Here is a 23,979-nt window from a genome sequence, read left to right on the forward strand (position 1 = left end):
GGTGAATATACGTATATTTTACCCGAATGAGATAGGTGTAATCAAGAGTCGACCATGGAGGAGAAGAAGGAGCTAGTAAACAACATCCGATATTTACAAAGACCTTTCAAGGGAAATGATCCGTGTGTGGCACTAAAGCAATAATGATTGTGGAATCGCGCCGTTCCCAAATTGGTTCTATTATGCGAGAAGTAACATAGCGCAGTTCGCTACAGTTGGGCTGGAGGTATGTTATATTGTTGTAAAAATGCAACAGATCTACAATGCACATACCCAAAGTGTAGAACAAAGCCGGGTGAAATTCAGGGTTTCCACCAAAACAGTTTAGCCCCGTGAAGTGCCGAGTCCGGCAAATTTTAACCGGGAGCCCACAAGGACCCTTATGCGCATTGACCGAATTAGGCCTTTACAGCTATGTAGATATGTGTAAAGTTGCATACTACATACGTAGTTACTCATACTTTGTACATTTCCCTGGTTATGTATAGAGACTGCACCGCTATGCTTTTTACTGCCTTCACATACATCTGAAAAAGATATCTAAAAAAACATCTGAAAAGACATCAGAGTGTTCTTGCATATAAAATCCCCAGCATAGGTTTTATCATTGTTATATTTTTAATCCAGGTGAACAAAAATTGGAACTATGTAGTTCATAAAAAAGGATACTAACTATGCTTGCGCATATTCTCAACATGAAGTTAAATAAAAGCTTATCAACTATCCTTATCAGCACGTGCTGTCGTGTCAGGAACGCGTTAGACAACTTTCTTTCCACTTAATGATCAAAGCCACTAGTTCTGATAACACTGACAACTAAATCCCAATGAGTTTGGATCGTGTCATTCAGGATTCCGACGAGGAAGAACCCTTCGAGGGGGATGACCTCCCCACCTCTGGCAACCCTCCCCACTCCTCCGAGCCCGCATTGCAGCAGGAATATCAACATGTCCCCGCCGAACAGACCACCCACAATGCAGTGTATAAACACGGCCCTGCTCCCGATGAAAGCATGTTCCCGCAGCTGAACGTCAATTTTGATGAATTCCTCCAATCGCAAGAACAGGCCCATTCAATACTATCGTCGTCGCAGCAGCGGCGGGAGGACAGATGGATCCCCTCAACTAGTGAGGGCGGAAGTGGATCAGTTGGTACGATGTGATAGCATAATTTGAAGCACAAAATAAAGATGTGATCTATATGCTAATACCGAAGATGATAAGGCGCTATGATGACGGAGATCGGACTCGCGCAGAGAAGACTTCTGGACGATGACCCTTCAGGTGCAAGCCTGCCGCTCCCGTCTACGGCCGCGCTGTACTCGACAGAATCATTTCAGTCTGCGCCGTTTCCCACTGTACCGAGTTACCACTCGTATCAGATGGGCCAACTGGAGAGTGGTAGCTTCACATATAATCCAGCACCCATTAGCGCCTACGTCGATGCAAATCAGACTTCACTGCACCCCAGACAGGGTATCTATGATTTGATTCCCCCCAATACCACTAACTCAATGGCCTTGCCTCCAAAAAGTGTCCCTCACCAAACTACCGAGTCCTTCATGGAACAAGAAAATCTGCACCCAAACCTACCCCAGGAAGTCCCACAGCCCGAATCTCAGCAGGTGGGGTGTTCCCCCCATGATACTGAGCCTCTCTCCTCGATTGCATCCATGCGATTTAGCGAAGTAAAGACTACTACTGCCGGAACCAGTCTCATTTGCCCGCAGCAATCCCAGTCAAGCACGCATGACGAGCTTTCTCTGCCAGCTGTCATACCAACTGTGCCAGACTTCGAAACGCCCGGTGCAAAGAAAAAGCGAGGAAGGCCCAAGAAACAACTTGTTCCAGATAACGACGAAGATGATGAGCTAGCCAACTCCCGGGACCACGAGTTCAAATACCCTGGTGCGAATGGTGCGATTGACCCCCCCCGATAGCGTAGAGATCACGGAAGATAACACCCCGGCCTCGAATGGCGTCTCCGACGAGACTGACGAAGATGATCTAGAAGCAGCCCCCAAGCCTGCAAACACAGGGCCCAAGGAGCCAAAAAAGAAGAAAGCCAAAAAAAGCAAGACGACACCCGCCCTTGAGCCTGATGCCAATGACGACGTGATATGGGTGGACACAAAGCCTCTCAACATGGAGTCTTCAACCGGGAGTGCCACTCCACAGACAGAAATCCCAGACCCCTCAAGACAGGATCTAGACTCCAATGTTCTGGACTCAAACCCCACTGTTATTCCCCAGGCACCGATTCCCGCAGTCGAAGAGAAGACTCAGAACGCCGAAAAAGCAGCACCCAAGAAACGCGGACGCAAGCGAAAGCAGACAATCGAGCAAGCGGAAACACCATCAGAGTCCGCAGATACACCTGAACCAAACAAGCCGGCCTCCGGAGCCCAGACTCCTGCGTCGAAGTTGGCCGTCATTGTTGATAATAGTCCCAAATCCGTACTGGAAGCTGACACCAGTAACAACGATACATCTGCTATTCAAAGCAAGGACCAGAACCCCCATCCACTTCCTGGTCCTGACCCGCTCCCTGAACCTACAATTGATACCCCTCAACCTCAGACTCCCCCGAAGCCTGAAGCTGTGTCTGTTAATACACCGCAGAACGCAGCAAAGGGCCCAAATAAACATAGTCCCATCTTGGCGCGGAGTGGGGTGCCTTACCGCGTTGGGTTGAGTAAGAGGGCGAGGATTGCGCCGTTGCTTAAGATGGTACGGAAATAGGGAGAATTTTCTGCTTTCTTCTTGATCCCGATTTTATTTCGTGTTGATTGTTGTCCTGTTTTTTCCCATTGGGTTGGTCTGCTGCTGCTATTATTCTGCTATCATTATACCCCTCGAGAGAATTCTCTCGGCGTGCTGCTTTCGTTTTTTTTTGTTTGTTTGCTTCTATTGGTATTGGTATCTGCATATCTCACATGGCTTCATGTCTATACTTGCTCATTTATATGGCGGAAGAAAGGTTGGGTTACTTCATAACATCCTGTCTAGGTGTGAGCTGCGACAATCTTGTCTTGAGATCTCGGTTAGTCTCAACATCGAAACGATTACATCTGTCTGAGAATCAGAGTAGAACTTCACGGTTAAAGGATTACACGAGATCCTCCAATCATGAATCAAACAGAAGACAAACTTTTGTATTGCTACTTGTTGATGATTCCTATTCCATGAGCTAACTAACTCTGCCGTGTCTGTCAATAAGTTCAAACGAATGGAGCGGCCACACTAAAGCCACAACATGAAAGCATAACTATAATATCGACAATGTAAACTTGACCAAACAATCATGGCAATCCAATCCAAAAATCAAGATGATGCATCACATCCACATCGCAACGATCAAAGCAAGGAACAACGATGTGGCAGCCGCGGTGCTAATAGTTCGGAAATCAGAATCTGCTTCGGACTTGTGGCTCTTGGTTTCAACCTTTGGGTCCCAGGCATCCCCATTGTAAGGGGCCTCAACGGAACAATATCCGGCATCTTTTTGACAGCTTTTTCCACAATGACTGGTGGTGTTGCCGCAAGAGTTAGTACTACCACAGCAAAAGCCATAGGTAGACCCAAGGCAAGTGTAATTGGAACCGCAGGAGCCGTCCCAAGAGATCGGCTTGTTGGGATCTGCCGATGAAGCAGTCTTCTTGGGCTTCTTCTTGTGGGTGGGCATCCGGCTATCCTTGCGGTACCAGAGTGGCCTGGGATCTCGGAGACAGTCACCAACGGTAATGGCGCGATAGCCCTGTCTTTTGATGCTCTTGAGCATATGCTCCGTGAGGTTATGGACAGTCTGTTCATGGGCGTCATGGGCAATGACAAGCCAAGACTTGGTGCGTGGGTCGCTGTACAAAAGCTGGTGATCAAAGATATCCTTGGACCGCTGAATCAGATCCGGACTATCGTTCTTGTAGTCGTCCGTGTCAATGTCATACAAAATGATGTGGTACCCAAGCTGGCCCAGGTCATTTCCGCACTCTGTGTCAGGGTTGCAGCTGGAATATGGCGGCCGCATGTAAGTGGGGGAATTGTCCAAGGATATTGCGCAGCGCAGCTTCATTCTTTTCAATCTGCTCATTGCGTTGTGTAGGAGTTATCTTGCTGAGGTCCTCATGCGACCACGTATGGCTGGCGATCTGGTGGCCACTCGAGTGCATGCGTTCGATTAATGAAGCCCACGGCAAGGAGAGGTCATCAATAGGACCCTTTCCATTGTTGATGCCAGTGATGAAGAATGTCGCCTTTGCATCGTATTTGTCAAGCAGATCCAGCAGATCGCCAGTGTAGCGTGTCGGGCCATCGTCAAAGGTCAATGCAACAGTTCCGGGGATAGCGCATGAACGAATCTCACGAGGGCCGTACGGAACTTGACCGATGTGAGGACGGGGGATTTCCTTGGTTGGGGGTCCATCAGGCGACCGGTGAGCGTCACATTTACCGTAGTCAATCTTGCAGTCTGGAGAGCGACAGTGTGCCTTAGATGTGCCGCAGAAGCCTATCGCGGAAATTTCATCAGTAAGCTGCTCAACCTAACACAGTTTTGACACATACCTGAGCCAGAGCAGCATGTGCCGACTGGACATTTGCCGATCTTGGGGCCACAGCGATAGTCCAAATTGTTGGGGGCATCGCGGGTGTTCAAATGAGACTCGGTTTCTGGTTGAGATTGTTCAATCAAGACCGTGTGCACAGGAGCGGTGCCATGCACTTTAGCAAATGCACACGTCGCCAAAGTAGCAACCAAGATGGGTTGAATACGCATCTTGAAAATGGTATATAGGATTAAGTTATGTTCAACTGGGTATGCAAGAAGTAATGGGTTGGGATGATAGCACGAGGTGACTGTGGGAGAAGAGAGAAGAGACAAGTAGGACCTCGGGCAAGGGTAATGGATGAGCTAATTTCTACAAGAGGCAGGAGGACGGAAAAGGAAAGAGCGAGGAAGCTTCAAGGCATTTGTTTACTTTAAAACACAAAAGGCAGGAGCAAACCTCCCAGCAAGACCTCCCAACCTTTACATAAGGATGTAGAAGTGTATGTTGACGCGCTTGTAGTCAATATGAACGTGGGTATCGTGAATTCCATGGCCATCTTGGGCATCGGAGGGGTTGGCCTAAGAGCCCAGTACAATTTTTTTTCTCCAAATCCAGCAAACCGCAACCTAGTGGTTGCGATAAGTATGATCACGACGTGACCACATAGAGCTAATTCAGATCAGATGCGGCACATCAAGCTCATGTAGCAGCTCTCAGCATCACATGGAGTAGTCTGGGCTACAGTACAGTGTCGGTCAGGCATCTATCAGTTGTAGACCAAGTGATTGTGGCAACTCAGTTTGTCCGGGTTATGTTATCCTCGCCGACTGCTGAGAAGACAAAGGGAGCAAGGGTGTCCAGGTGTGGACCGAATTTCGCAGGGGCAGTTCTCGCAATGACGCCAATTGCAGCAATCAAGTGCCGACGCTGCACCATGGAAATGTTGGAAGACAATGTTTTCGTTAGATTCGACACAAATCCGTTGAGCTGACTGTCGGAAAAGTGGAGCACAAGCGCCGATATGGCTGTCAGAGCACGCTTAGTGACAACAGTTCCAGCCGTATCATTTTGGATGATGGCCATGACGGATGCTTGAAGGGCAGCGAGCTCTGACTCCTGGAGAAGAGGTCCAAAGCATGTCACGACCTTGATGAGCACATCGATGGCATCACTGCTGAAGCCCCGCGATGGATCCTTCTCCATCATGCTCTTCACCATTGAGCCCCGCCGCCCCGTGCCCGAGGGTGTCGGCCCGGTCAAACGGGGGACCAAGACTTTTGAAACTGCCGTGTATGCCGTAATCGCATTTTGAGATGCAGGCTGACCTGACTGGGGACGAGGGAGGGTATCGACGATCACGCGAAGAGCAGTGTTGGGGACGGATGTGTCTATCGTCTGTGAGGCAGTCAGACTGGCCAACTGCTCGAGGAGAGGCGTAAGAGATTCGAATGGCAAGCGAACAGCAAGAGGACCGAGACTGGTTCAGGTTAGACTTTGGCAGTACTAGAGGGGAATAGCGCTCAGGACGAACCACTTGAGGGCCTGGTTCTGCACATCGCCGTGTTGATCGTCTAGGGCCTTAAGTAGACCTTCTGCGAGATTTGTTGATGTGCCACGATCGTGAGAGAGGAATGAAGAGTTCGGGTTGGTCAGGATCCCATATAGATCGTTCAAGGACATGTATCTCAAGTCGGCGTCGGGGTCATTAAGCTTCGATAGCAGAGTGAAGATTGTCTGCTGGGTAACCTGGCGGTCCGCCATATTGATGTGGCTGTGAGTGTTATTGGGAAATGAGGTTGGACTGAGGGAAAGTTCCTCTCAAGGTGACGAGTGAAGTTGCGTGTATGTATGTAGGCAACCCGGGAGAGCTTGCGGTGGTAGCTTTCGATTAACGCCGCAACGTGGGGTGTTGACACCTAAGGTGTCAATTATTTATGGCCTGAGGCACGACATTGCAAGTACTCAACATCTCAAAATATCGAGTTATATATTTCTTATTAGCACAAACTACTTGCTTAGGACCAATGGTTTTTTTTATTATGATACCTAGATGATCATTTCAAGGTTATATATCAATGAAGTTGATATTAAATATCCGTTCTCCAATTATTTGATCTGATAATCCGATAGATCGTTGAGATCCACCTGATATCGAACGGGTCCAACCTCCAAAAGAATGCCAGTTCTATCGATACCATACCGAGGTATTAAAAGATGTACCCCATGTGTCTTTTGGGAGTACAAGCTACATTCCAAACCGCCAAATTTAAGTGTATTCTTCAAGTACTGAATACCTGGCCCAGCCACATCCATTACATCACGACGCACAGACCAACTCGGAAACAACTAACAAGCGGTCTTACGACACTTCAAGGTTTACTTGCGAAAACCGGGAAGCTCTGCCCAGGTGGTTTTGTACGTAGTTAGCTTAAATCTGTACTCTACTCTGTACTTTACTTCGTACTACCTAAACAATTCACTCTCAAACTATTACACTTTCCATATTCTCTATCCCTTCTACTCTATTCGTACCCAGGTTGCTACTACACGATGGTCTTTGCACGCCGTTCAATCTTCCGTGCCGCGACTGCAGCTCAGTCCTTCCGTGCCGCTCCCATTGCACGCCAGTCTGCCCAGCTCCTCGCTCGCCGATTCAAGTCCACTGGTGGCAGCTATGAAAAAGGGCCTACATCCAGCGACTTACCTTGGTGAGTTTATGCTCTTGCTTGCGGGCAATTCGACTTGGTTTTCTAATTATGTCTGATTGTAGGTTGGCGGCCTCTGCTGCTGTGACCGTTCCAATGGTATTTTATCTCTGGCCTTCCGGTTCGGAGGGACACCACGACGCTCACGGGGACGCTCACGGCGCCGAACACAAGGACGAACACGCGGAAAAGGACAGCGAGGTAGAGGAGGCTTCCAAGGAGAAGCCTGACGAGCCTTCCTCCGAGGCGGTGCCAGAAAAGGAGGAGAAGACGGAGACTGAGGACAAGGGCGAGGAAAAGTCGGATAAGAAGGAAGAGCCCGAGGAAAAGAAAGAGTCCAAGGAGGAAGACCAGGACGAGAAGCCCAAGGATTATGACACTAAGAAGGAAAGCAATGACGACAAGAAAGATGACTCCAAGGAGGAAGAGCCCAATAAGGAAGAGCCCAAGAAGGAAGAGCCCAAGAAGGAAGAGCCCAAGAAGGATGAATCCAAGGAGGATGCTGGAAAGAGTGAGAGCAATGATGGCGAGTCCAAGAACTGAAGATGCCTTACTTTGTCTTAAGCGGCTGCAGAAAACCAAAATTGTGGATGATGTTTTAACATGTCAATGTTTGATGTCCTTTCTCCATACTTATATACCTATACCTCTACTAGATACGAGATATAAAATACTAGTCACATTAACGTGTTAAAACAATTTTTTTTAACGATAGTTTATTGTTTATTCTGTCGGCTTGGTGTAATGCTAATGAGGACATGGGCACTTATATGGAAGTGTAATAGTTGACCGCTTATATTATTTTAGCATTTGATGATGCAGGGCTAGGTGACGCGAAGATCGAATTGTTTTTATACATGTATAGAAGTTATAATTAGTATTCCTTCGATATGGGTTTGAAAAGTCTTTTGAAACGTCTTTTTAGATGTCGTTTTGGGATAGCTAGTCGCTAACTAGAATATGTCGCCCGTGGTACTTTTTTCCCCGCTCTTTTGAAGATTCCAATAGTAGAAGCACGGAAAGCAAGAGAGAGGAAGAGAAAGAAACAAACCAGCTTGACTGAAGTCTACCGACACGTGACACATAAAGCCCTTTGTTCCGGCAGTGTTTAACAATCGATTTGAGTATCCAGTATCAACATAGAACATTGAATACCTAGACATGTTGTATGCATTTAAGGAGAACATATTAACGTCACATACAACATTGAAGGCTCAGACAAAACGGTGTTATGTCCTCTTTGCAAAGTTAACACATATTGCTCGCCGGTATTAGGTGGAAAAGGACATTCATACGAAGGACAAAATATTATTGTGGCTCAGATCTCAAAGTCGACTTTATATCACATTCCTAATTAGATACTGATATAACTCCTTATGCAGGTAATTTATATACCACGTCTCCCGAGCTCAAACAGTCAAAGATACACATTCTATCATTGATAGCACAAGATAAAGTTACCAATGCACCGACTCAAGCGTCAAACTTGTACTTCTCCTCCTGGTCCTAAATAAGAGAGTTAGCATATATTCAAAAAATTCAAGTACAAAACATACCCAGTACTTATTAAACCCAACCCCCTCACAAACCTGATCATAAGTCAAAATCATCGGCGGAGCTCCAACAAGCATACTCTGCTTAAGACCATCCAAAGCAGATCGCACGCTCTTAAGATGCGCCGCAACCAATGTCCAAGGGTATGCAACAGCACTGTACCCAAGCCCAGCAAGGTCCTTGGCTGACAAGTTCTCCGTCTTTCCACCTTCAATGATATTACCGAAAACAGGAATATCGATTTCTTCCGCACATCGCTTCATCGCCTCCGCATCTGGCAGTGCCTCAACAAAGATAGCATCAACACCGATACGCTTGAATTCTTGTGCACGTGCCATGGCCTCTTCCCAACCGTGGATCAACGCGTCAGTACGGGCAAGGATGAAAATATCCTTTCCTTCATTGCGAGCATCGCAGGCAGCTTGAATTCGAGCGAATGCTTCACCACGAGAGACGACACTCTTCCCCTTTGTATGGCCACAACCTATTTGAATACTCGTTGTTAGCGAAGGGCCCTTCTACGAAACGGTTTTAGGACCTCAATAATCCGGAATACTCACGTTTCGGCCATTGCTGATCCTCAATCATAACACCAGCCGCACCGGCATTAGCAAAGCTCTCAACAGTCCTCTTCACATTCATCGGGCTCCCGTAACCGGTATCACCATCCGCCATAACGGGAACCGAAACCTGGCGGACCACATCGCGGATCTTATCGCACACCTCGGCCATGGCGATGTATCCCGTATCAGGGAGACCATAGGAGCTGGCGACGGCATAACCTGCAAGGAAAACCATGGGAAAGCCTGCTTCTTCGACGAGACGGGAGGAGAGGCCGTCGTAGCTGCAGGCGTGTGCTAGGATCTTGGTTGGGTCATTGTGGGCCTCTAGCATCATTGTTCTCAGGCGGGATGCTTCGAGGGAGGGGATCTTTCCTCGGACATTTTTCAATGTCAAAGTTAAGTCTGCTGTCTTCCCATCCGTGGACCCGGCTGCTGTCTCTGTGAGAGAATCGAAGTGGAAGGGGTAGGGGATTGTGGTGGAAGACATTGTGAAATTCGGTTTCTTGGATTGATTGAAATGATGATTGCAAATTCAATTGAAGCCCTTTGATAGATTTTAAACGGTTTAAATACGACATCGGGGTCTTTTAGTTCATCGCTTTTCAGAGCGGGAATTTGACGGATATTGGCAACTATCCGCTACCCGAATGATGATCCACCCAACGCTTTTCCCCTCAACAAAGAAACATTCAGATTGGCTGGAAAATAGCCCTTGGCAAAGTAAATGGTTTCCCCAGCTTTACTCGACCGTGTATGCAGAACACCCGTCATTTTGCGGGGAATCCAGCAGATACAGCCTCTACCCGCGTCTTCCCCACGGGGTATGGAAGACTTTGAGTGCTAGGATGCAATATACGCACTTCTATTGGACCGGATCTATACGAAATGTTCATCAATTGCCGCGCATTGATCACCAAGAGATGGACATATTTCAACCAGCGCTTGCCCCCTGTCACTGCTGCTCCTAAGGTCAGCAATCACTCTGGTTTTTCATACCTATTTTCAACATATTGAATGCAGTCAGGTATGGCGGAAAAGAATCAATCCGATCAGAGCCCGAGCTCCCAACATGTCGAGTCCAATGACTCGGAGAAGGACCAGCCTCAGGTGGTGATCCCTCAAGAGTGCCAGTCGGTCATCCGCAGAAAGGTTCATCATCACTTTGCTACCATGTGCCTGAGGTTTTGCCTAATATTTATTAGTTTGATCGTCGGGTCTTGCCAATTGTATGTATTCTCTACATTCTATCCTACTTGGATCGAGGTAAGCATACCGAACTCGCTCATCCAATCTTCTATCTCATCAATAACTAGGAAATATCGGCAACGCCAAGGCTGCTGGACTCGACAAGGATCTTAAACTCAGTGACTACCAATGGTCTTGGGTCTTGTATGCCTTTTATATCTGCTACATTCTATTCGATTGGACTACGGTCCTATGGAAGATTCTCCCAGCACATTCCTACGTTGCCGTTCTCTGCATTTGGTAAGTGCCCGAATAAAATCATACTTTGGTTCCCTGCTAAGCATGCCGGCTTTTTTTTTTTTAAGCTGGGGCACAGCTGCAATGTGTAGTGGTGCAGTCAACAGTTTCCCTCAGATCCTCGCCACTCGGTCCTTGCTGGGTATCTTCGAATCCGTCTTTGGCTCTGGTGCACCATATTTCCTCTCTTTATTCTACCAAAGACAGGAACTAGGCCTCCGGGTATCAATACTCCTTGGGATGTCTCCAGTTGCCAATTGTTTTGCTTCTGCTCTTGCCTATGGTATTACCCACATCAGGGGATCTATAGAGCCATGGCGATACCTATTTATCATTGGTGAGATACTAACCTACCGTTTACTTCCAACCGTCCTCGGCATTAACTAGAAACAGAAGGCGCACCAACAGTCCTCTTCTCCGTGGTAGTATTCTTTTTCCTCCCGGACTCACCAGGTTCAGCATCCTTCCTAGACGAAAGAGAACAAACAGAAGCAGTAGAACGCCTCCAATCATTTGATACAACAGAGAAAAACAAGGTCCGCTGGTCCCAGGTCCTAAGCGGATTATCAGACTACAAAAACTACATCCACATGTTTATTCACTTCTGTTGCAACTACTCTTTCGCGGGACTCTCAAATTTCCTCCCAACAATCATCCAGCATATGGGATACACTTCCATCAACGCTCAAGGCTTATCAGCACCACCCTATCTCGCCTCCTTTCTATGCTGCGTATCAGCCGCTTTCCTCTCAGACAGATGGGGAAAACGAGGAATCCTAATTACATTTTTCGCAACGATAGCGACAATCGGGTATTTACTTCTCACATGTGTGCAAGACCAGTCAAACACCGCGGCTCGGTATGCCGGTGTTTGGCTAGCGACTTGTGGGATCTTTCCTGCTCTCGCGCTGAATATAACTTGGTTGATGGATAACCAGGGCGGGGAAAGTAAAAGGGGTGCTGGAATGGCTATTCTTGCTGTTTTTGGACAGTGTTCTAGCTTGGTTAGTAGCTCTGTGTTTCCTAATTCTGACGCACCGCTCTATACTCTAGGATGTGGGATTGGGTGTGCTTTTACCGGGTTGATTGCTGTCTTGGCTATGGGATTGAGTGTTAAGCTGACTTTGGAGAATCGGCGACGGGATCGAGTTTATGGGGTTGTTGGTGTGGATGAGAGGGTTGATGTTACTGATGCGGGTGATAATAATCCTAAGTTTCGGTATTTGACTTGAGGGGGGCTTGAATAGTTCGTGTTGTTTATGCCGCCAGCCGTTATATTGTTTGTTGACTAAAATATACTATTGGAAGCTTGGAATTTCATTCTTTGTTTTATACGGTGCTATAATTTCATGGAGGTAATTGCCACAAAAAATCCAAATCCAAATCAACACCATCCAGCCGAACCCCAAAATCCCCTTCTGAAGATCCAAAAGGCGCCATGGAAGGATCCAGAGGCAACGATAACCAGTCGTTCATAGTAATATCTGAGAAATCCCCCAGCTCCATAGCCGACATGTCCCCATACGAGTGAGGAGAAGGGAGATCATTTCCGACCCCGGAGTATGAGGACACCAGACTTTCTCGCAGACGCGAGACTTGGACTTGTAAAAGAGCCGCATAGCGAGATTTCAAATGCACATCATCATGATTGTTATCCTGCAGTGTGGCGATAGCCCTATCGAGGATGTCCAGTGCTTCCTGCAGCTTTGAATTTCGTACTCCCAAAGCGAGAGCTTTCATAAGAAATATTGACGCGCTTATTGTCCGGAAGAGTATTCTCATTGGTGAGAAATGTAAAGTCCCACCCAAGAGGGTTACTTTGTCGAGGGTTTGGCAGCATCCGTCTATTACTTCTTCGATGAAGCCGTATTCTCTTGCTGTAATGTTTAGCTGTCTTGCCCGTTCGATGAAAGAGAAGTCGATAATTGAATCTCTTCGTGATGGGGGCTGGGGTTGAATTTGAAGCACTCGCTGGACAATCCTTTGCATTCCGATGGAGTTGGTAAGGATGCGTAGATGCTGATACTCGATGAATAGAGTGTCAGTGTAGGGAAAGCTCGAGTCTGCCTAAAGTTAGTGATAAAATGTAGATTCTGGCATTTCAATATCATACCTGAAATATTGAGATATCGTTGTTGCCAGCTCGCCAATAGAACTTGTTTCTTCTCCAACACAGGGATGAATGTATCCGGCGATCCAGCAGAGCTGGAAATATTCATAAGCGGAAAGAGAGTATCCGTGACCGAAGTGGTCAGCTTCATGAGTTCAATCCAGGCGTTCATGAACAGTAACCAGTCTCTATCAATAGACTGTAAAGATGTTCGCGTTTCAGGCATGAAGATCCCGATATCAGATGGCACTGGCGAGGTACAACCTATTCGTGACGATAAAGCATTGATGGACGTGAATAATAGACTCGGTAGCCGCTGTCGTCGCACCTCGAGGTATTCAAGGTATCGCTCAGCATCAAGACCAACCAGATCATCTTGCCTGGCAAGTCGAGCGCTCGAGTCGAACACACCGAGTTCGTGTGCGAGAGCCAAAGCCGAGTTGAGAACCATCCAGGACATACGTTCAAACCGCTTTGTGGGCTCAACCACATCTTCGCGCCATCGGGAAGATACTGGGACGTCTTCAGTTAGAGAAGGCGGATCTCTGATGTCCGGGTTTGTCAAGAGGAAGTCCGAATCCCATCCATCCGCCTCTGGTGGAAATTGTAATGCTCGTGGATGCCATTCGGACATGAGTAGTAATGCTTCGATGCTTCCTATCGTGCGTGTTTTGGCTTTCGATATTTTCTCCTGCCCGAGGGTAATCCGAAGAAGCAGGTGTTGGCAATGTTGCCACAGGCGGTGATGAATGAAGAATGAGCGAGAGTACCCGCCCACTCCCGGAAGAGTATGGTATCGGGAGGAAATCATGAGTATAGTGTAGCAAAGCAGTGGTTCCTGGGTTACTAGATAGTATTGGTTTTTATGCGAGGCGAAAAAGTCTGTGAGGACAGGCGACAGGGGTGCCATGTTTTCGAAGAAGCTAATTGATTCGAAGTCAGTATAGCGGCCCAAGTATTCAATAGAATGTATAACATACAGGTCCATCAAAACCACAGCTTCCTGGGCAGAGAACCATCCCATTCTCACGAATCGACATGCATTCCAAATGCGGAGGACATCGACGTCGCTTAGTTCGAGAGCTATCGGTCGTGAATTATCTGTCGTTGACGTATTCCGAGAGGAATTATTTGATTCCTGAAGTGCAGCCTCGAACAAAATATTCATTGAATCGTTGTTATTCGAAACTACTGTCTGCAGTACTGATGTGGAAAGGCCATCTTGATTGGCCGGTGAATCTGAATGAGAGTCTGTAAGATGAGCCTGAATTAGCTACAATTTACCTCCTCCACAATTTGCATAGAATACTCGCCGATAATCTCGGTGTTTTCTTCAGTTCTTCGGGTAGTTCTCCGTGACCTATCCAAATTAATTCTACTCATCTCTTAGACTGAAGGCAAACACACTTATTAGACCCATTCCCACCTGTATTTTCCTGGGACAGCGTCGAAGCAGAATTCCTTTGGCCTCTTGACCAGGGTTTCTTTGAAGTAAATGTGCAATTGATGTTCTTGTTGCTGCATCTGCGGCATCTCACATTGTCGCTAGCCTCACACTTCACTTTGCGTTGCGCACATGGGATGCAAGCCTTATATACCCGCTGATACTCATATTCAAGAGATCCTCTCCCTCTTCTCTTTGCATGGTCCATGGGTGGCTATCTCGGGGCGATGTAAGAGAGGAGTGGAGATGGCGGAAATTTTGATTGAAATACCCGCGTTCGGGTATTTCACTTTCCCACTATGGCTTCTTGGCTGCCCAGTGCAGCTGCTTATGCGGCTTTGTCATGTCTTTTTAAATGTACTCTGTATACAAAGGCAGGAAAAAAACTACTCTATGCAAGTTAATTCGCTATGCGTAACCTTTAAAGTAGTAAAAATGTCGAGTACCATATATGATATATGATAGATACATGCATTGCTTAATCAGCGATGTCACAACCCGACATAGCCAGCCGCAAACCAGCAAACTATCCTCGCATACCCCAGCTCCGATGCCACGTGACACCACGTGACAAACAAAACCCTTTGTTTGGACGGGTTGTGACATACATTACTATTACAGCTCCCTTAACAAGCAATGTACATTGGTTCTACCAGCCCAAGATAATGAGAATAAAGCTTTTCATCCCATATAAATCTTACAATCGTGGTTCGGCCAGTTATATAAGGAGAGTCATGTAAAGCAAATCAGCAAATGGATTTAAGAAATTGATCCTTAGGCTAGGTACAGCATTCTTGATTATGCCAAGCCAGTTGGACATAACATAGAGACCTAGAGACAACGGAAAAGATCACAAATAGAGACCTCTTGTGTGAACAAGACTAGCCAAATTCACAAAGTTCAAATTGCATGGGCATATTCAAGAATAAAAGCCAAGCGATTCATACTGAGCTGAAATAGTAGATGCTTCCCTGTCGATTCCTCGCAGAATCTCCACCCAAGAGAAATTCACATCAGCGGCCCTGGACTGCTTGATAGCCCAAACGAGCTTGATAGTCAACCATTGGGGAATGACAGTGTCATTGTCGTATTGTAGAACGGAACGCCACCAATAGATCCACGACTGGCGGAAGGAGGTATTGCAGGCTGCCACAAAAGCCGGGAAGGTGACGGGATCACGGCGGCGCAGCACATCGGGTTCCGTCATGGTCTTGATTTCTTCGGCGCGGAGTAGACACATCAAGATTGCATCGACAGAGAAGGGAACGTTGTCATTGAAAGTGTCAACAAGTCGGTTGTAGAAATAAAGACAGGCTGAGAGCCACCAGGCGACTTCGAGGTTGTTGTAAACGATTTCTTCCGGGTCCATGCCAGGGACAAGGAACAGTTGGATATCGTCATCGGGTCGGAATCTCTGTAGATGGAATGCCAACTCAACGATGCCTGCAGTAAGATATTCAGGGACTGGTTTGTCCTCCTTCTCGAATTCTTCGATGAATTCCGCTAACTTCTCCGTTTGGGTGATTGCGAATTGGGTGAAGAGCGGAGCGCCATCAAGCGAACCGAATGGCGTGTCCATCGCCATAGTGACTGCTTCGAGCAGTGCACACAAGGAGGACGATGATAGACGAGTGATATGTAGATGTGGTGATCGGCAGAGATGGGAAGAAAGACGACGCTTTACGAAGAAGAGTTGGTATTTAAAGGGAAGTACATACATATGTACATACATAAGTACTTGAATAACCACTACCTAGGTACCTCTTTCCCGAAAAGCCATAATACATAATAAGGATTCAATGTTGTCGTCTCTATTCGTATTGTATTCGTAAATTCGTATTCGTGGATGCCCCATTATTATTACATTCCCCATTCGTTCATTATCAAAGCAGCCGATGCCTACTAGTACATGGTGCGGTATACGTTAAGAAACACTTTAGTTGTTCATCAGCCTGATCGTTTATTCACGGGTCAAAGGGATGCTAAGCCAGGAAAGGTATTGTAGATCGTAGCCTTTGGCTCTAAACTGGATTGTCATAACTAGATTGACTATATTTGCAATTGTCTATTGTAAGAAAGAGAACGAGAGAACCAATTCAATAGGTTATCCAACGCAAGCTTTGTCGGCAAGGCTATAAGCAGCCATTGGGAGAATGGATGACCAATTAGGTCGTAATTGTGAACGGTAGTGAATACATATGTACCTAGGTAAAACAGAATTACATGTATGTATGTCTCCAAATTGCCAGTGATCTGTATGGTTTAAGACTCAAAGGTTTCGTATTCAGACCAGACCAGTGTACCTCGTAACGTCACGAACCATACGAGATTTGGGGAACCACATGCACCACGTTATGAATATTATAAATAGGGCACGAGACCCCAGAGCTTTTCTTTCTCTTTTACTACCTTGATCTTCATTGATTTCTACTCCATCCAAAGGAAAGGGTTGTGCCGGTGGCGTTTTTTCTCCATTGCTCTGGTCAATCTCTTCCTGGGATCATCGCTTACTTACCTTGGTGTTGTTTCTTGTTTGATTCATCCCAAAAAGAGGGGAAAAAACTGTAAGAATACCCTCTTTATCTTGGATGAAGTTCATTACTAATAATACTCGAATTTTAGGGAGCGGCGACCTCAAATACCGCACTGCCTTAATGAGGCCAGTCATGGTGGTGGGCATATTCAAGTCTCTCCTCAAATGCTTGAATTTCGCACCTCGCCATGGTTAAGGCCCTGATTCTATAGGGGAAATACACCAGACTCCGTCGAATGCCCTCTAATACACCGATCGTCCTCACTCTGTAGGAACCAGCAAAATGGAGCTCGAATACCTCATGGATCACAGAAATAGCCCGACCTCAGTTCCAAGCAGTGGAAGAGCACTCGTTGCGGTGGAACTCCTTAGGAACCAGGAAAATGGAGCTCGACTATACCCAACATTACAAGCATAGCTTGACCACGATAGCAAACAATGCAAAGCCACTCGTTCTGGGGGAACTCCTTGGGAATCAGGAAAATGGAGCTCGATGACCTCATACATCGCAAGCATAGATTAGCTTCGGTCCCAAGCAGTGCAAGACCACTAGTTCTGGGGGAACTTCTCAGGAATCAGGAAAATGGAGCTCGACTACTTCCAACATTACAAGCATAGCTTGATCCCGATCCCAGACAGTACAAGACCACTCATTCCGGTGGTCTGATAAAGCATTTTCGACACAACTCTAGTTTCCGACTGGCTTCACTTATACCCCTCGTCGTTTGGTCTCGACATCCTCCGCGCGTGCCGGAATTGGACAATGCATACCGACAGTGGTGTATCTGGATCATTTAGATACTTTGAGTCCTTGGACGAAAATATCGAAATCCCCTGTGTACACTCCAGACATATGGCGAAAGAACCAACCAATAACGCGAACGAGGCAACTCGACAAATGAAATACGCTTGCCGCTCCGGATAAACATATGACTGTGCCTGGATAAACAGACCTGGTTTCGAGCGTCGGTCGTCGATATTTGTGTTTCCCTTCGGCCTTCTTAATCCTCGTATCGACAAAAGACGAACAAAAGAATTGTCAACCCTATGATCGATACTCAACGCAGTCCTTCACAACCTCGGCGCTTCTAGCCACATGTGGTCATTTGCAAATGACTACCATTTAAGCTATTGCTTTTCTTTTCTTCTTGAGTTTTCAGGGCCTTGAGTCATCTCCAATATTGTTACAACATTTTCACTTCATGTTACAAAAATGACTGTTGCTGTGTCCTTGCGTCCTTGCTTTCTTGCTATCTCGATCAATATGACGACATTTATATTTTGTTTGACCGTATTCAAAGTGACCTGGAAAGTAATTTCAGTAGATCAGTCTCAACCCTCAATATTCGTGTGAATAATAGACAATGGAGATTAGTAGAAGTAGTGTAGATATTGCTTTTTGGCTAGAGGGTAGGAAGCCGTATCTGCGTTCTACTTGAATCATCCACCCTTCCGATATCATGTCGCTGGGAGGAATTATTTTCAAATGAAACTATGTTTGATTTCTTACGCTACGTTGATATATATATATAGATTGAGAGGTTTCTTTGAGTTCATATTTGTTTGCTAAATAACATACATCGATTCAAAGAAAGACTGTTGACATGAAAGCGACAATATGTTATGAAACACAGATGAAGCACATGAATGTCAACAGAACACTAAGAGACTGGCAATCCAGTCAAAATTACTTAATTCATATGCTCGTCAAAAACAAGCGCCGGCGCCCGCTCTTCTAAAGGGCTATCCAACTGGCACAGCCAATGCACCAAACTCAGACCCAGCTTCAACAAATACATTAACAGCATATCAACACATCCAGAGGATCATCCGGTAACCCACCCGATCCAAAAAAAAGTATAACTATAACACGGTGAAAATTCCCGGGTTGGATGCCTGGGTCACCGATTGAATGATAATCGATTGAATGGCAATCGATCGAACTCTAACAGAAGGCGCTCGGCTTACGCCTTTCTGCTGCGAGTCCGAGGACCACGCTGTTCGGCAACAGGCTCACCGTTGATCAGAACCTGGGGTGCGTGGTTCTCCTTGCCGGTCTGGTCTGCGCCAGTGGCAATTGCCTTGGTCGCATTGACAGGCTCTGACTCTTCCTCTTCCTCTTCATCCTCACTGCGCTCGTCCTTTGTGACATTGGTGAAGATGTAGTTCGCCAAGATGCGCAGGATCAGGAACAGCCAGAACAGGTTTACAGCCTGCAAACTGGCGAGCAGCGCAAAGGTGATATATTGACTGATCCAGCACTTGTACTGCTGAGTTTCCCAGTTCAGCTCGAATGGCCCAACAGTGCGGAACTCGGTCAGAACAGCCCAGAGGATCTTCAGGTTCAGCACATGACGCAGGTAAACCCACCATCCAATGAACATGGCGAAGTACGGCGCAGTGATATACGCATCCAGGTAATTGAGCGTCTTAGAGGTGGCCAAAAAGAAGTCGGAGATATCGTGCGTGATGTACACCGCCAAGCCCATATATGTGAAATGGAAGCGGTAGCTCAGCGCGATAAGAGCAAGCGTGATAATATGGTGACCAACAAGCTCCTTAAAGTCCTTGCGAGGCTTCTCCAGCTGCAGCATCAAGACAATGGCCTGCTGAGCCCAGTAACTCGCTTCGAGCAGGTAGTATGCCTTGAACAGACCCTCGTGCTCACGGTGTGGGAAACCCTCAAACATCGCGGTCGTGTTAAAGTACCAGATACTCGACCGCTTCATCACATACAGACCAAACGGCCCGAATACGCCAAAGTAAATTGCCGTATATACCTGCTCCATGAACCGCGCTGTTTTTCCCTTCCCGCGGATACCGCACCACACAGCAAATGGCCGAATCATTTGCTGCATGATGAATTCGCGCGTGAACGATAAAACGATGGTGTAGAACGCCACAAACGCAATGTCCTTCTTGCCTTTGCCGTACATGATGGGTCCGCCGGGAGTCTTCGGGGGTTGCGGGTAGGACAGGAAAATGGCGCTGTGCATTGGGTTCGAGGTTGTGGGGTTGACGGCGTACAGTGCGATCATGAAGAGCATTATGAGAAGCGGTAGGAGCCATGTGTATCGCAGACAGATATCGGCGAACCGGTGGAGGAGGGAGCGGGCGCGACGCCGTTTGGTATGGGGCTTGCTGGCCTGTTTTTGTGCGCCATCAAATTGCTAGCGGGATCGCGAGTGAGTATGGGGATTGGAATGTGCGGGCGACAATTTTCGATGCATACCTTCAGACCCGGTGATGTTGGTTCGATCGGGCTCACTTCGTTCATTGTGGACATGGCTGGTGCGCTGGTGTCACCTCGAATGTCCACGCCCAAGGCTGAGCTTCCCCGCGGGCGAACCATGACGATTGTAGGAAACTCGAGCTTCGTACCCTTTTCGGACTCGGGGGGTTCGAGTTCACGTGCTCCAATGGAAAGAGATGGATAGAAGAAATGAGAAGTGGAAAGAGATGTTCATAACCGGAACGATCGGATAGAGAGAAGATCGTGAAAGGCGATCATCCATTTTTTTTTTCCAGGGGTGAACTCCACCCCGTCGACCAGACAGCTTCGCAGCTCCGATCGGAAAATCTTGGCAATTCTTTGTCTGATGCGCCTTTCGGATTGGACAAGTTTACTCTTCGCAAGACTACCTAGGTATATATATATATATATATATATACATCCTGGGCTGATTGTGAATCCGTCTACGACTGCCAATCAGAAGGCCAACACTTGCGAGACTTCCGTGGACGAGATGACCATTTTGCGATTCAGACACGATTACGATCCTACAGTTCCGAATACGAGCGAATTGAAGTGGATAAAAAATGTCAATCAGACTGAATTCGTGGATATACGCAATTTCCAAGGATGTTGAATCGTATTACATGACATCATATCGGCATTGACCATGCCCAACCCAAGAAAGAAAAGAAAAAAGAACCAAAAGACAGACATTATAACGGAGCCATTTAACCTTCCGTTCTATACATGCTTAACACCTATGCATCGACAACCTCGGTGTGGGCAGCAGCACGCTTCTCGGCACCCGCCAGCTTCTCACCAAGAACCTCAACATCACCCGACTCGGCAGCGATAGTGCGCTTGGTATCGTGAGTAGTCTTCCAGGCCGGGGTACCGATGTAAGGGATACCGTTGGGATCCTCGAAGATCTGCTCAATTTCCTCTAGAGACTTACCGGAAGTCTCGGGGAACAAGAAGAAGACGTGAATGATCATGGCGACCAAGAAAACACCGAAGATGATGTACGTCTGCCAGCGGATTGTAGCAAAAGCGGTAGGCACGAACAAACCAAGCGCTGTGTTGAAGGCCCAGTTGAATGAGGTTGCCAAAGAAACGGCCTTACCACGCACGCGCAGAGGGTACAGCTCAGGAGGGTACACCCATGACACGGGTCCCCAGGTCGGGGCATACGACGCCACAAACAGGTATGTGCATGCAATCAGTCCCTTGGCAGGGGCGCCACTGAGCAACATTGATGCCTCAGCAACACCGTCAATACCACCGGGGACAACCACGCCGTACTTGGCCATAATACCGGCGTTGGCGAACATCCAGATCATCATGAAGGTAGCGCCGATCAGAAGAGTAGGACGACGGCCCCAGCGGTCAACCCAGATCAGGGCGGGAACAGTCATGATCACGTTGATGATGTACTGAATGGAGGAAGCGAGGAGGGTGGCATCGCCCTTGTATCCGGCCATGGTGAAGACGTAGGTGATGTAGTACATCATGACATTCATACCGGTCAGTTGAGACCAGATTTGTGTCCAGACTCCGGTAAAGGTGCGGTGGATCATCTTGGGCTCGAAGAGCTCGAGATAGCTGACGTCCTTGTTCTCGCGCTCGAACTCGCAAATGTCGCGGATCTCTTGCATCTCGGCGATCACGAAGGGGCTGTTTATGTCGCCCTTGCCGTGGACTAGGCCAAGCACCGACTGGCACTCTTCCCAGCGGTCCTTACGGGCCAACCAACGGGGGGATTCGGGGAGGATCATCATTCCGAAGAAGAGGAGAACGGCAGGGACTGCTTGCACACCCCAGGGGATACGGAAGACAGACTCGCTGTAGTTGTGGGAGGTGGACTGGTTGCCATGTCCGATGAAGGAACAGCCGAAGGAGATACTGTGAAACAAAAAAAAAAAAAAAAGGTCAGCTACTAATCCACCTTTTCGAATGTTAAGCCAGGTGTGTGCCACATACTAGTACATGATCAGAATACCCCAGGTGATGGCCCACTGCTGGGAGCCGACGAGACGACCACGCTTGGAGGGAGGAGAAAGCTCCGAGATATAGACAGGGACCTGAGCGGACTCAATTCCGACACTGAGACCGTTGATAACACGCCCAGCGATGAGCATACCCATGTTCTGGGAAGCGCAGACAATAACGGAGCCGATAACCCTAACAGAATGTTAGCCACAACGGCCCAACATCAACTCTACCGCAACGATACCACCATGCAACCATGCAACGACTTACCAAATAACACAACCAATCATAATAGCATACTTGCGACCAAGACGATCTGAAATGAAACCAGAGATGAGAGCACCGAGCCAAGAACCACCGGGCATGGCAGCGGTAACACCACCCTGAGCCAGGGAGCTGAGACCACTACAGATGTCATCATCGTTGAATGGAGGGCCCCTAGGCCCATGATTGAAATAACACTTATAAGCCGGCGTGCCGATAATGGCCGACATAGACGAGATATCGAAACCGAACAGTGCACCGCCAATGACGGATACCGCCGTGATGGCGTAGAGATTCCCCACGACAAACATGGTGACTATTAAACCCAAACCAGGGGAAAATGATGGGGTAAAGTAAAATGAATCTACAACCAAAACCCAAAATGGAACGAGGGAAAACCTTGTGCTTAAATAGATCGCATGCCGGGAAAACTCTTCTCTACAGTAAGGAATGAATAACTAATAAAAACCACCCGCATATAGGTACTAGTGTTATTCTGCTCTGTTTTCCTGCATCCCCACTCCCTGTCCCGTGTTTGGGATGTCCGGGGACAGAAATTAGCGTAAAATATGTGACCGTTTTTGTACAATAATAAATAAGGCGATATTAATATTGCAGAGTTACAACAGAACTTATGCCAAGACTCCGCTTGCAACCCCAGGTACTAGTATGGACTGTGATTGGTGGAAATTCAATTATACTTACCCACCCGCTAGGTGGTGATTGGTGAACCCTCCCGGCAAAAACTGGGATCCGGGGAATGAATCGGCCACAAATTCGACGCCGCCCCCGAACACGGCTTCCGTGTTCGGGTGAGAGAGAGTCGGACCTCTATAATCGGCACGGCAGTGGCGTTTCTGGGCATTAGAAATAGATATATAAAGACACGCTTTTGGGGAATAAGAATGTGGTTCTTGTTAATTAAAAAGGGTCAACGTGCATACGATGTACTCCATATTCAGCAAAGTTTCCAGGCATCCCCAGACCTAACCCACAAAATAGATTTCGTGGGCACTAATCATTTCCCTGTCAAGAAAAAGGCCTCGGTATCTTACAAGGTATGGAGGGTATTGCATGTTTTATGTAATTAGCCGGAAGTGTCCACATCCTATAAAACAACGAATGAAAAGGATATCACTTCAACCGGTGACCCGAGCACACGATAGTCCGGGGCCCCCGTCTACGGCCATTTTCCCAGAACGGGACGGTACACGGCTTCTCGTGAACTTCAGTGGCTGCGGTTCGCCGAAGTGGACTCGGCTTGAACTCGGCCTGCGGTGGTTTTTCCCCTTTTCTAGACCAGTGTTGGCAATTATTGTGTCTGTTTTTATTCCTTGTTTTTTTTTCTGGTCGTTCGCTTGCTGCAAAGTAAATTGGTTTTAGTCATTCGGTCTTCTCACTGGCTACATGGATTGAAAGTGGATTCAATAATATAATTTTCCACGTTCTTAGGTTCATAATCATCTAGATTTCCAAGTTTGTTCTCATTGTCTGATGTGACATTCCCCGCGTGGGAAAGATGCGGAGGACTGGGGAAATCCCAATTGCGCTCAC

General features: G+C 47.3%; 10 protein-coding genes across 10 annotated transcripts; 3 read left to right on the forward strand and 7 right to left on the reverse strand.

Moving 5' to 3' along the window:
* Positions 1 to 826: 826 nt before the first annotated feature.
* Positions 827 to 2,741, forward strand: N7487_001826 (uncharacterized protein; the record flags this gene model as incomplete). The annotated part of the gene is made up of 3 exons (XM_056869574.1): positions 827 to 1,151; positions 1,224 to 1,916; positions 1,945 to 2,741. 3 exons carry the CDS (start codon positions 827 to 829, stop codon positions 2,739 to 2,741), a joined length of 1,815 nt encoding a protein of 604 aa, XP_056734358.1.
* Positions 2,742 to 3,336: 595 nt separating this feature from the next.
* Positions 3,337 to 4,773, reverse strand: N7487_001827 (chitin deacetylase CDA6; the record flags this gene model as incomplete). Its single annotated transcript, XM_056869575.1, has 3 exons — positions 3,337 to 4,081; positions 4,134 to 4,506; positions 4,563 to 4,773. 3 exons carry the CDS (start codon positions 4,771 to 4,773, stop codon positions 3,337 to 3,339), a joined length of 1,329 nt encoding a protein of 442 aa, XP_056734359.1.
* A 568-nt stretch (positions 4,774 to 5,341) lies between these two features.
* Positions 5,342 to 6,307, reverse strand: N7487_001828 (uncharacterized protein; the record flags this gene model as incomplete). Its single annotated transcript, XM_056869576.1, has 2 exons — positions 5,342 to 6,023; positions 6,078 to 6,307. The coding sequence occupies 2 exons, from the start codon at positions 6,305 to 6,307 to the stop codon at positions 5,342 to 5,344; spliced, it is 912 nt and encodes a 303-aa protein (XP_056734360.1).
* A 789-nt stretch (positions 6,308 to 7,096) lies between these two features.
* On the forward strand, positions 7,097 to 7,794 carry N7487_001829 (uncharacterized protein; the record flags this gene model as incomplete). Its single annotated transcript, XM_056869577.1, has 2 exons — positions 7,097 to 7,254; positions 7,317 to 7,794. 2 exons carry the CDS (start codon positions 7,097 to 7,099, stop codon positions 7,792 to 7,794), a joined length of 636 nt encoding a protein of 211 aa, XP_056734361.1.
* A 930-nt stretch (positions 7,795 to 8,724) lies between these two features.
* On the reverse strand, positions 8,725 to 9,855 carry N7487_001830 (isocitrate lyase/PEP mutase family protein; the record flags this gene model as incomplete). The annotated part of the gene is made up of 3 exons (XM_056869578.1): positions 8,725 to 8,757; positions 8,808 to 9,289; positions 9,366 to 9,855. The coding sequence occupies 3 exons, from the start codon at positions 9,853 to 9,855 to the stop codon at positions 8,725 to 8,727; spliced, it is 1,005 nt and encodes a 334-aa protein (XP_056734362.1).
* Positions 9,856 to 10,253: 398 nt separating this feature from the next.
* N7487_001831 (putative MFS transporter) lies at positions 10,254 to 12,082 on the forward strand (the record flags this gene model as incomplete). Its single annotated transcript, XM_056869579.1, has 6 exons — positions 10,254 to 10,337; positions 10,389 to 10,517; positions 10,571 to 10,631; positions 10,682 to 10,853; positions 10,919 to 11,187; positions 11,244 to 12,082. 6 exons carry the CDS (start codon positions 10,254 to 10,256, stop codon positions 12,080 to 12,082), a joined length of 1,554 nt encoding a protein of 517 aa, XP_056734363.1.
* Positions 12,083 to 12,197: 115 nt separating this feature from the next.
* Positions 12,198 to 14,128, reverse strand: N7487_001832 (transcription factor domain-containing protein; the record flags this gene model as incomplete). The annotated part of the gene is made up of 3 exons (XM_056869580.1): positions 12,198 to 12,913; positions 12,964 to 13,883; positions 13,941 to 14,128. The coding sequence occupies 3 exons, from the start codon at positions 14,126 to 14,128 to the stop codon at positions 12,198 to 12,200; spliced, it is 1,824 nt and encodes a 607-aa protein (XP_056734364.1).
* A 1,195-nt stretch (positions 14,129 to 15,323) lies between these two features.
* On the reverse strand, positions 15,324 to 15,989 carry N7487_001833 (uncharacterized protein; the record flags this gene model as incomplete). The annotated part of the gene is made up of 1 exon (XM_056869581.1): positions 15,324 to 15,989. The coding sequence occupies one exon, from the start codon at positions 15,987 to 15,989 to the stop codon at positions 15,324 to 15,326; it is 666 nt and encodes a 221-aa protein (XP_056734365.1).
* A 2,912-nt stretch (positions 15,990 to 18,901) lies between these two features.
* Positions 18,902 to 20,425, reverse strand: N7487_001834 (TLC domain-containing protein; the record flags this gene model as incomplete). The annotated part of the gene is made up of 2 exons (XM_056869582.1): positions 20,170 to 20,425; positions 18,902 to 20,107 (listed from the first exon to the last, which is right to left on the reverse strand). Exons 1-2 carry the CDS (start codon positions 20,287 to 20,289, stop codon positions 18,902 to 18,904), a joined length of 1,326 nt encoding a protein of 441 aa, XP_056734366.1. The 5' UTR covers positions 20,290 to 20,425.
* Positions 20,426 to 20,930: 505 nt separating this feature from the next.
* N7487_001835 (sugar porter family MFS transporter) lies at positions 20,931 to 22,736 on the reverse strand (the record flags this gene model as incomplete). The annotated part of the gene is made up of 3 exons (XM_056869583.1): positions 20,931 to 22,074; positions 22,153 to 22,353; positions 22,432 to 22,736. 3 exons carry the CDS (start codon positions 22,734 to 22,736, stop codon positions 20,931 to 20,933), a joined length of 1,650 nt encoding a protein of 549 aa, XP_056734367.1.
* Positions 22,737 to 23,979: the final 1,243 nt, after the last annotated feature.

This window comes from Penicillium crustosum (genome assembly GCF_028827405.1).
Source record: "Penicillium crustosum strain IBT 35664 chromosome Unknown utg000001l_segment0_segment0, whole genome shotgun sequence".
NCBI classification, from domain to species: Eukaryota; Fungi; Ascomycota; class Eurotiomycetes; order Eurotiales; family Aspergillaceae; genus Penicillium; species Penicillium crustosum.